Source organism: Notamacropus eugenii, chromosome X, assembly GCF_028372415.1.
Source record: "Notamacropus eugenii isolate mMacEug1 chromosome X, mMacEug1.pri_v2, whole genome shotgun sequence".
NCBI lineage: Eukaryota > Metazoa > Chordata > Mammalia > Diprotodontia > Macropodidae > Notamacropus > Notamacropus eugenii.
This window is the reverse complement of record NC_092879.1, coordinates 102,547,980-102,560,038: the sequence shown is the minus strand read 5'-3', so window position 1 is coordinate 102,560,038 and position 12,059 is coordinate 102,547,980. Positions and strand designations below refer to the sequence as shown.

The 12,059-nt window shown below is 48.5% G+C and overlaps 1 protein-coding gene across 4 annotated transcripts in view; it reads left to right on the top strand.

Moving 5' to 3' along the window:
* The window catches only part of WNK3 (WNK lysine deficient protein kinase 3), a 54,216-nt gene extending 49,232 nt beyond the window's left edge, over nt 1-4,984 (top strand). For all 4 annotated transcript variants that reach the window (XM_072626268.1, XM_072626266.1, XM_072626267.1 and 1 more), the window contains 3 exons: nt 1,474-1,685; nt 3,821-4,023; nt 4,533-4,984. In XM_072626268.1, the coding sequence (XP_072482369.1) occupies nt 1,474-1,685; nt 3,821-4,023; nt 4,533-4,862 (745 nt within the window). In that variant the 3' untranslated portion in view covers nt 4,863-4,984. The remainder of the gene's footprint in view (nt 1-1,473; nt 1,686-3,820; nt 4,024-4,532) is intronic.
* The last annotated feature ends 7,075 nt before the right edge of the window (nt 4,985-12,059 follow it).

Sequence of the window (12,059 nt, the reverse complement as noted above, 5' to 3'; positions counted from 1 at the left end):
CTGCTGGGATTTAGGCTGTCTCCATCAGGGTCTGAGAGGAGCTGGTGGCCTCTGTCTACCTCCCTCTGTCCCTCTTAACTCTGACCACGCACGCGCGCGCGCGTGCGCACACACACACACACACACACACACACACACACACACACACACACGCGGGTCGCAGGGCTGGCTGAGATCCCAGGCCTTGCACAGGCCTTGCTCGTGGCAGAGCAGCACGTGCTCAGCTCCTCTGCGGTGTTGGCTGGCTAGTTTCTCCTGGTCTTCTGCCATTCCCAATGATGCTGCTAGGTATGTTTTTGGGCAGTTTCTGTCTTCCTTGTCGTTAATTGCCTTGTGTTGCAATCCCAGCAGTGAGGTTACTATATCCAGACATTGATGTAGGTCTTGGATCTTGGATCTCTGATTTGGTGAAGTGGAGAACTGTAAGGAACCTCAGTTGCCAGACATAGAAGCAGTCCCCATTATGACACACTTGAGAAATCCATGCTTGTCATCCAAGCTCAGTTGGAGATTTCCCTCCCTGGGTGACTGAGGCTGTTTTTAGACAGTTTTCATCATTGTTCTCTTGGCAGCTTCCCCTCCCCCCAGCTCTGGGCTCTGTGCCATGTGACACTGCTTCTGTGCCCCCTGAGTCTTCTCCAGGCCTCCCTCAGATGGCACAAACACTCTTCACCCTCATGGCTTCTTTCTGACTTAACAATGACCTTAACAATGCTAAACAGTGGAACCTAGAACAGAAGACCTCCCTGCTCTGGGAACTATGTCTGCCTTGATGTCGTCCCAGAGTGCAGTAGCGTCGCAACTGCTGTCCACTCAGACCCCTAGACCCTTTTCAGACAAACTACTGTCCCATCTTGTGCTCCTCATGTTTTAGATTCAGTCCTTAATTCCACCCTCCCAACCTGCCACCTACTCTTGTCTGTTCCACAGTTGGAAAGGCTTTTATGACAGGAAAGCCAGAATGAGAGTAGACCAAATTATCTCCCCAGCCCCTGAATCACATGATTCCGTCAGCATAGAACCAGCCCCTAAAACTCCAGGGTCATACAGGCAGCACCAGCATCCCCTGGGAGGGAAGTGCTCTTGTCACTGAGCTGGGATTTCCCTGGAATAGGAGCTTTTGGATGAGGCATCCCCATCCACCCACCCAGGTTGGCACCTTCCCTGATCAGTGTGGTCTCAGAGAGCTGCCTGGGCCAGCGAGAGATTGGGCTTTTCCAGGGATGCACAGCCAGCATCAGTCATGGGACTTGGACCTGGCAGCCATCTAGCCACTCATGGAAAAGGGATGGAGTTCTTTCCCTCTCTGCAGATGGAGGGGCTGGCACCCCACCTTTTTTGTTTGCACCTGGTCTTGAAATTAGAGTTGGAGGTGGTGTCTAACAAGGCCCCCAACCTGCCTACTAACCATGCGCTTCTCTGCACCTGTCTGCCTTCTATCTGACTTTAGATTTTTCTCTTTGGGCTCCTCAGACACATTCAGGAAGTCATGAATCTTCAAGCCCAGCAAAATCAGGAACTCCAGGAGCTTTACTGTCGCCTCCGATCCATTAAAGACAGCAAATCAGAACTCTCTGAGCCACCTCTGCAACCTGCATCCCCTCGCCGCCCAAGGTCCTTCAAGAGTAAACTCCGAAGCCGCCCTCAGTCCTTGACCCACGTGGACAATGGTATTGTTGCTACAGGTAACCTAAGAAAAAAGGAGTTACCTGAAGAGACTCCCTATGACCCACATGAGAAGTGGATAAGTAACCAGGCCATATACTTCTCTTATAAATAGGGCCTTGGGACCAAGGAGGGATCTTGATCAGTTTTTTAAAGAGAAGCCAAGCCCAAGAGTTTCTGCGAGTTTTCCTTGAGGGATGTGATCTACATGTGTGCTAGGCGGTGGGGAGGAGCCTCCAAGAGTGCCCGAGTGTGGACAGAGGCCCCTTGGTTAGGCTGGAGGAGTTTGTTCCAAAATGATCTCAGAACTCTCTGTGTCCAAGGGGCAGCTGACTTCATTGAATTTGTGTGTTCTCCAGAACAGCTTTGAGGTGGCTTCCCTCCATCAGTCAAGGAAACACAGATACCTTTGCTTAAACTTGTTGAAGCATTCTTTGAGAACGATACCCGTTTCCTAGATCTCTTAGAGGCCACGTCATTTTCTGAACAGAAATGATTATTGCGCACGCTTGAGGAGGATGGTAGCTCTTTGAGGCAGGGCTGACACCTGACAGCTCTTTCCTAATCTCAGCCTTGCTTTATGCTGGGGGTGGGGTACCAAGCTCTAGGGGCATGACCGTGAATGGAGGCCCCATCAAAGGTCATGGTGTAAGCATCTCTTATGTGTCCTTTGCTGCTGCTGCCTTCACGGAGCTCAGACTCATAGGGGAGGGACATTGGACATGAGGTGAATGGTGAATACTTGAAGTCAGTGGGAACTGGCCTAGTTGAGAGCTGAGAGACCTGAAGCCAGGGATGGATGTGATGGGCCACTGGATGTTCCAGGGCCAACTGAGAGTCTCAGATTTCTGGTCCTGAGGTTGAAGGCACTTTCCACCATGCATTCTGCTTGTAAATGATAAGAAGACTTTCCCATTTTTCTTGATAGCTTTGAGTTTTCTATCACCTTCATGTATGAATACATCCCTCCCATCTTTACTACCCAGAAAGCCTTGCTTTTGAATAGAAAAGAGGCAGAATTAACTCACCATGGCTTCTTTGTACCCAAAGTTGTCCCCTGCCCTGGTGTCCCCACCTTAGCATTTTTCTGTCTATTCTATTTCAGCATTCAGTTTTATTTTTTAAAATTATTTCATGATATCTAATTGAACTTATAAAATGTTTCTTGCCTATCTGTCCTCAGTAGCCAGAAAAGGGCTCCACATCAGTGCATGTACCCAGGTGGCCACACTGGGAGGTGGCCCCTGAGTAGAGCCACTGATTTGTCAGTCACTTTTTTCTAAGAAGTAGCCTGGAGTCAGCTTTATTCCTTTCTCCCCACTTCCAGTCCCATAGACCTGGGGTGTCAGAACAGAGAAATTGGATTTTGGGGAAACCGAGGCTTGAGAGACAGCCTACAAAAATCAGGAGCCATGGCTTCCAGTCCCTGTGGGAGTTTGGCAATTTGTTCTCAGATTGCATCCTTTGAAAATGGACATTTGTATTTTGCGAGCCATGACAGAATTCAAATCTTCATTGATCTTATTAAAGAAATTCATCTCAAAGACAAGCATGTAAATGATCCCATGTCAAAGTGGGACTTGGGTCAACCAAGCACATAAATGTCCTTGTTTTGCATGAGGAATTCTGCTTTCCCAGCTTGAGGTCAGTGGAGGAAAATGAGAGGTGCGTGGTATGGGGAGGGCCGAGCCAAAGGACAACAACAGTGGCCTTTGGGGATAGTATGGATTCAGAACTACCGCTCGTAGAGTCAGCTCAGTTCCCTAACTCACTGGTTTTCTCCACACTCTGATCAGAGCCTCTTGTGATTCAGGCTGAAGTCACATCTGAGGGTTGTCAATTTATAGACTTTATCTTCACACTGTCAAAATAGGGGAATCATTCAAACAGCATTTATTAAGTGTCTACTATGTGCCAGGTTCTGCTATGGGCTGGGGACAGATATAAAGAGAGAAGTGAAACAAAACGCTAATCAGTTGATTCTGGGGAGGAATCCATGAGGTCTTGAGGAAAGTTGTCCAGTCACTTTGATGAGACATTTACCTGGGACTTAGTCACATTAGGATCATTGCTCTGGTTTCTGAATGTCTCTTGTAACCAAGTGGTTCTAACTCCCACCAACCCTGACCCTCCACATTTGATTTCCCTGCTCTAGAGCCCCTGGGAATGGTGAACAACACAACGTCTTGCCAGCAGTCACCGGCCAGCAAGAAAGGCATGTTCACTGATGACTTGCACAAGCTGGTGGATGACTGGACAAAGGAAACTGTGGGAAATGTTCTCATTAAGCCAAGCCTGAACCAGCTCAAGCAGAATCAGCACAAATTGGACACAGGCAACTGGAACAAAGGCTATGAGGTAAGTGCTGAGTCACAGATCAGGGCAGGTCTGGGATTAGGCTAGTGGCACTTCCTGAACTTTGCAAAGCCAAACGGCCGCTTCGGTGGCTTCAGGTGTTTGCCCACTTTGGGCATGGTGGTGCTGTGCACTGCTGCCACTCAGTGACACTTGGGAGATGGAGCAGATTTGCCCTGAGACAATATGGCCTCCTCCAGTAAAAGAATTGGCTCCTAAGCAAAGACTGTGACAACCTACTGGGTGGTGGGTGCTCATTTTGTCCAGGACGCCTCTGTGAATGAGCTGTCGTGACCCCAGAGGTGACTTCTCTGGATTCCATGAATAATATCCTAAAGATTTGGGTAGAAGCTCCTCTGTGTGTTCTGGAGCCCCTGGCAAGCACTGAGAGCTGTGGAGGGAGGCCTCCAAAGGGTTGGCTGTGGGCATGGGGATGGTCTTCAGGCTCCATTGGAGGCGACTGAAGTGCCAAGAAACTGATAGCGTTTTGGTTTTGCCGTTCTTTTCATCAGAACACTCCGTCTACAGTGGCTTATACGTCAGCCTGGATCTCATCTCTCTCCCAAATGCGTGGCCCTGTCCCGGCAGCCTTACCACAAGGAATCTCTCTCCCATCCTTCCCAGGAGCCTTACCTTCTTATGGAGTGCCACACGCCTGCCAATATAACACCATGGGCACCCCTGGGTACCCAGTGCAGTGGGTGGGAATTTCAGGAACGACTCCACAGCCTGTAGTGATCCCCAGCCAAGTAGTGGGCCCTTTCCAGCCTGGGCTGAATTTGCCGATCTTTCCAGTGGCCCCAGTGCAGAACTCGGCCCCAGGTCCACCTGGGCCCAAGTGAGAGTAGTGGTCAGGAAGGCCCCCCCCTCCCCCTTCTACCACCGTGTGCTTGTTATTCTGTAGAGATGTGCACTTTGTACAGCGGGTGCTGCACAGGAAATCATTTTTCACTCCAGACCCTAATTCCTCTTTGATACTTGATGTTTTTTAAAATGCTAGTCAGAATGCTTCAGGAAGCTTGCCTTTTGCATCCCCATCCCCAGGAAATTCTTGACCCCCCCCCCCCCCATACACACACTACTGTTCGTTCAGCTTGGTGAGCCTTGTCCATAAATTTCACAGGGGTCACTTCAGATAATTGTCACAAAATGAGAACCATGGTATGACATTCTTGATGATCCAGCCCCATCGGACTTCTTTGTGTTTTGTAATGTTGAGTTTAGGCCAAGGCTCATCACCCTGGGCTGGTGGGAATAATGAATTTTTCCCAGTCAAAGGATATTCTCAGTGTGAAGGAGGGGGAGGGGGGGAGGGGAGGGGGGAGGGGCAGAGTAACCCACTGGTGGGACCTTTCCTTGTTTCTACTCATCTCCTTGTACCCGTTTGCCACATGCACTACATGGTTTTCTGAGCAGCTGAGAGGTGTTTGGCTGTGGATCCCCTTTGTAGGGTGCCTTGAGACTCTGGGTAAAAAAGCCCCATTTGTGCATTTACTGATAGCTTTGGAGGTTAGGAGCCTTGTCCTGTGGAGTTCAGGGGAGGGGAGGGGAGGGGAGAGGAGAGGCTCACTACCGATACCAATTTCTCTAAACAACTCCCCCCAGAAAGGATGGCTTGGAGCTGACATCTCAGTTTTTTTGAGGAAGGCAGAAATGGTTCCCTCTCCTTTTTGGAAGTTCATCACAAGGCCATCCCAGGCTTCAGCCTTCCAGGCACCTAGAAGTACTTGAACTCTTTTTCTTCAATTTGAAAGGTTTCAGGACCTTTCTTCATATCTTCAGGCCCCTTCTGGGACCCTTTGCTCAATTAGGGAGCCCTTGTACTAAACACTTCCCCAACTCACCAATTTTTACCCAACACAAATAGGATTTAAAGAATGCTTCTAAAAATTGTGTCCTGAGGCTTAAACATTACTACAGGCCAATGATACTTGGTTGACTTGTTAAGGCCTCTGCCCTCTAAAGAGAACCTGGCCCCCTTCCTCATACCAACACTAGTCAGGGGTGGGAAGGAGGTGGTGGGCTATCATACCAACCGTAACCCACCACAGTACACACAGATTGAACTTTTGTGGCATTTTTTCCAATGTTCATCACATTTTCAGATCTCTGAAAATCTCTTCTCCATTGGCTCAAAAGCAGCATGCCTTGGCATGCTGGTATATATATATTGCTGCAGTGATGCAGCCATTCAGAACCAGTGTTCTTTTGACCAGAAATACTTCCTCCAAACCACAGCCCTGCATTTCCTTTCCTGAATTGACTGTAGAATTGGGCTAAGACCTGCAGCCTCTGAAGGCCCAGTCCATGCTATCCACCGCCACAAGCCCCAAGCAGGGACACATTGCTGACAATGGTCTTGTTGGCTGTTGTATGTGAGGTGCCACCTCTGCTTCACATAGAGAATTTGTCATTCTTGCTTGCCTGCAGACTTTTGGCAGTGCCTTGTGATAATTAGAATCTTTTCAGGTTTTTACTGGAAAGGAGATTTGTTTGAAGGTGTTGGAGAATGTCCTGCTGTCTTCATGGTGAACACAGCAGCTAGGGATGACTTGATAGAGAGATGTATGGCTGTGTCTCTCTATATAAACACATGCCTAAAACAGTGAGTCCATGTCAAGTTGAAGAAAACTGTTCTTTGCATCTCTGTTTTTCTTTTTTTTTTTTTTCATTCCTTAAAAATATTTCCTTCAAATTATAGGCACTTTGTAAATACTGGCTAGTTTTCTACTTGAGGATTTTGCATTATTTCGTAATTTTGCTAAATCAGATAACAGTGCCGTTTTCACTTTTTCTGAGGTATGTGAAACTCTCCTCTCCCTTCTTCCCTCTTCCCTCCCCTCCCAAAAATTAACTTGAAGTTAAGCTGAAAAGAAATCTCTCCAGTGTATCCAAGAGACTGCTCTGGCAGGAGGCACTGGCCTGTTCCTGTTTCCAAACTGTCCCCATCACAGCACCCTGCCCACCCCCACCCCCCAACATAACTGACAGCCTTCACTGAGACTCCTGGGTGGTACTTCCAAGTGCAAGCTTGATGCCTAGCGCTATATCTTCATACCTAAATGTGGGAGTATCTGTCACTGTGTCTGTCAAGTTGGGTGATACACCGTGCTGTTAGTGGCAAGCTGAGGAAAAAGAACACTTGGTATTTCAAAGAATTGGTTGTAATGTGACCAACGGCTGTTCCGTTCTACACCCCTTCCTTGCCAATTTTATACCAAGCATGAATTTGAATGATTTGACAGCAAAAAAAAAAGTCTGTGACTATTGCAAAGGCCCTTTCCCGCTGTGGTTTTTAGATGGAGTGTGGCTGGAGATACACAGTTGGCTGGAACGGATCATTTTTGTAACTCCAGCTTTGGTTCTAGCCCAGTTACTTTTCTTTATCTACCTCGTTTTCAGTGCTGTTTGAGGCGCACAAGTTGACGCTGTTGCCTGTGAACTTTTCTTTGGGGGAGGGGGATGCTTGATTTTCAGTATTTCAGCCTGGTGGATCCCCTCATCCCAAAGCTGTGAGCTTGAGATGGGATGGGGACAGTCCACACTCCCCATCAGCATCCTCTTTCAAGTCAAGTGGGCGTGAATTGTGCATCTCAGTTGAAATGGGATTTTGGGGAGATGCGTTATGGAGGGAAGGAATGTTGTTGCAACTTGATTTGTGGTGATTAATCCCATGGAAATGAGTTGAAAACACAGTGCTCGGGAGAATATTGCGAATCAGACAATCCCATGCCTCCCCTCCACGGTATGCCTAGCTTTTCCTGCAACAGGAGAACATTGGAAAATCGATCCTATGCTAACCTGATGTTCACCACATTACCAAACATCAAAGCTTGGAGGGCCATTGGAATTGCTCTTTGCTGTCTCTGGGTGCTTCAAAATGATTCGATTGCATTTGATTTGGGAAAACCCAGGAAGCAATTGTCAGCTGCCTGGACTTGGTTTTCAGTGTTTTCCCCAGCCACATCACTGGATGGACATTCCAAAAGTCCATTGACCAACGGTTTTCTATCTCCTTGTTCGATCTTGCCTTTTGCTCAGAGGAAGCAGAGTGTGTGGGGGTAAAGGGTGTCAGCCATTTTCCCATAAGGGCCTTCTATCATTTTGATTGCCTTTTGCCCCCCTCCCTTATTCAGTAGAGGAGCTCCATAGAGGGCATGAAGCCATCCAGCATTAGCATGTGTATAGCCCTAGGGTTAGCATGGGAAGAAGGACAAGCTGGTAGACAGCCTAATGTGAAGCTAGGAATATGAAAGAGATAGCCTTGAATCCCAAATCTAGAGCCTAGAGAAAGAATGGGCCATTGGGGTTCAGAGCTTGGGTCTGGGAGGTGCTTCTGTGGCCTTTCTGTTGAGTAGGAGCCATTGGGCAGGGTTTTTAAAGAGTAGGCCAGAGTGGGCAGTGAGGTAACACCTGCCCCCCCTCCCCCAGTGCAGACAGTTATAAGCCAGCAGCTCTCTCGGGGAAAAGCCAAAGTAGAGAGTGGAGAGGGGACCCCTTGCCCGAGGGTCGCTCGCTGCCTTGTGACCCCAAGCCATGGGCCCTACTGAATGAAGGTGCCTTTTTTCTTTGTAGGGGCTACTTAGGCAGCGTCTGCGCGTGTGGGGACCTCACGCAGATCAGGTTGGGGGGAGCTTCTGCTGCCCTCCCCCCACAAAATGCAGAAGCGTCTTGGCCTTGTGGGGTGGGCGGGCGACCCCCCCCCCCCCACCCGCGCCGGGATCCGGGTCTCGCTTCTGGAAAACTGTGACCTTTGTTTTCTTTGTACCGTGACAAATGTTTTCTTTGGGGGGAATTTTTATTTGGAAAAGGGAAATAAAGGCTGTGTTAATGGACTGGCGGTTCTTTTCTTCGAGGGGCCCAGCGGGGGTGGGGGGGCCAAGGACGCCCACGTTTCGAGCCCCAAGACTTATTGGAAAGGCGGTGGCCGTGGATCTCTTCAAGCTGGCATGGCCCAGGTCGGGGGGGGGGGGGGAGGGGGGGGGGGGAAGACCCGGGGAGGCGCGTACAAGGACAAGGACCAGCTGCCCGAGGGAGGCCGGCTCTACGTGGGTCACGTGGGCAGCTGAGCACGCCCCTGGCGCCGCCGGCCTCGGTCATGGCGTGCGCTTGGCGCTCCTGCACTTCCGGGTCAAGTTGCACTGGGCCCCGCGCACGCGCGTCCCGAAGTTAATGGGGAAGGGAGGGGCAGAGAGATGAGCGAGAGAGCGTGCGCGCGCAGGAGGCTCCGGAGTGGAGACCAGGCTGCAGCCCCACTGACTGGATGTGTGCGCGCGCGTGCGTGCGTACGTGCATACGCGTGTGTGCGTGCTTATGCGTATGTGCCTCTGTGTGTGCGCGCCTGCGTGTGTGTGACCCTGGGCAAGGGCTACCCGTATTGGTCAGTGAAGTGGGGGGCGGGGGGAGGGGGTTACCCTTCGCTGTCCATACAAAGCCAGGGCTTGAGTCTAGGCCGAAAGCAGTCCCTGCCCTAGAGCTGCTCACGATCTACCCTGGCACATAGCGCTCCATCAGTAAGGCAGTGCCTAACCCTGTGTTTGACACCGGGCAAGTCACTTCACCTCTTTGCCTGCCTCAGTTTCCTCATTAGTTGCTCCTGTGCAGGCCGAGCTAATATAATAAAAATGACAGTTCTACCTAAATTAATTTGCTTATTCAGTGCCATACCAATCAAACTACCAGATAATTATTTTCTAGACCTAGAAAAAATAATAACATTCATCTGGAAGAACAGAAGGTCCAGAATATCAAGGGAATTAATGAAAGGAAATGCTAGGGAAGGTGGGCTAGCCCTACCAGGTCTCAGATTGTATTATAAAGCAGCAATCATCAAAACCACTTGGTACTGGGCTACCCCTCTACTTCTTACTACAGTAGTCAATGAATACAGCACACTAGCACTGGATAAACCCAAGGACTCCAGCTTTTGGGATAAGAACTCACTAACAAAAAACTGCTGAGAAAACTGGAAAATAGCATGGCAGAGACTGGGCAGAGACCAATAACAGTATACAAAGATAAAGTCCAAATGAGTACGCTATTTAAACATAAAGGCTGATACTCTAAGCAAACTAGGAGAGCGAGGAATAGTTTACCTGTCAGATTTATGGAGAATGGAGGAATTGGTGACCAAACAAGAGATAGAGAATATTATGAAACATAAAATGGGTCATTTTGATTACATTAAACTGAAAAGTTTTTGCATAAAGCCAGTGCAACCAAGATTAGGAGGGAAGCAGAAAACTAGGAAAGAATTTTTGCAACTAGTGTCTGTGATAAAGACCTCATTTCTAAAATATGTAGAGAACTGAGTCCAATGTACAAGAATACAAGTCATTCCCCAATTGATAAATGGTCAAAGGATATGAACAGGCAGTTTGCAGAGGAAGAAATTAAAGATATCTATAATCATATGAAAAAGTGCTGTAAATCACTATGGATTAGAGAGATGCAAATCAAAACAACTCTGACACCTTTCATATTGGCTAACATGACAAAACAGGAAGATGATTCTGGAGAGCAATTTGGACCTATGTCCAATGGGCTATAAAAATGTGCATGCCCTTTGACCCAGCAATACCACTTCTAGGGCTAGGGTATCCCAAAGAGAGTATAAAAATGGGAAAAGGACCCACATGTACAAAAATATTTATAGCAGGGCTTTTTGTAGCAGCCAAGAATCGGAAATTGAGGACATGCTCATCAGTTGGGGAATGATTGAACCAAGTTGTGGGATATGAATGCAATGGAATAGTATTGTGCTGTAAGAAATGATGAGCAGGTGGACTTCAGAAAAACCTGATTCCGAGGGAAGTGAACAGAACCAGGACAACGTTGTACACATTATAGACTCGTGCATTTGGTCATGAGGGAAGTGCTGAAGTAGTGAAGTCCCCTCACTGTAGGATAAAGCTTCTTTGCTTGCAACATGTTCCCCCACTTCGCACCGCTCCTCTCTTCATTTCTCAGAGACCAGCCTGCTGAAACGTCAGGCACCACGTGTCCCAGCCACAAGCTATCTCATCCTCAGAGCCCCTCCCTTTTTGCTAAGCAATAATTCCTTGTGAGGGATGATCTCTCAGAAGGGAAGCTTCCTCAACGAGTTAATTGTTTCTTGTATTATGAAAACCCACTCCCGTGTACACCTGCAGCTCGCTAACCTTCTGGAGAAGCATGGTTTGTAACACATCTTGTACTGTGCCCGACTCCCGCTTCGTTCCGACCTTGTCTCAAGTATGCCCCACCCCCCACCCCCACCTAAATTGCATATTTTTGCAAGCTCTCTGCTGCTGGGGAAGATTTCCACGAATAGATTGTACCCCCTGAAGCCGAGCAGGTGGATGAGGGGAAGGGGGTTGGGGCGTAGTGCTCACGTTAGGGTGCAGTAGACCTTGCTTTATGTCACCAACTTGTACTCCATGGCCAGTGCTATTAGTGACACAAGGGGGGTACCTTTTCTCATGAGAAAACAATAAACTCCTTTGGTTTTTTGCCTTCCTTAAGAAAAGTCTCTGATCGATTATTTTCAGGACTCTGGGACCCATCTCACACAGTCACCAGGAGTCCAAGCGAAACCCCACACCAAGTAAAAGCCCAGGGCTGTTGGGAAATGTGAAGGACAAATTCACACAGTAGAAGGTGCTGGAGATGGCAAAAAAGGGCACAGTGCCATATGTATTGTAGCACCCAGGGCATCTAGGAAGACTTTAGAGCCAGCACCTACTGTGGATGGCCTGTTCTGAAAGAAGGATCTGTCATTGCTTTGTGGGCTTCAGGAAGAAACCCTCAACGCTGTCCCTCTTCTGAGCTGAGGGATTTCATATTTGGACAAAGCATCACATGCCGTCTACCTGATGAGAAGGGATAACCAAGCTTCAGCACTGGATTTATTTGTCTGTAGGTAAGGATAGGGCTGTCTGTCACACTGAATGGGCTTGAGTTTTTGGAGGTCAGACTCAAGCAGAATCTGGTTCTGCTGCAGAGGACAGTTTGTTTTGAAAAAAATTAAGCTTTCATCTCATGGCTCTGGGTAGATATAT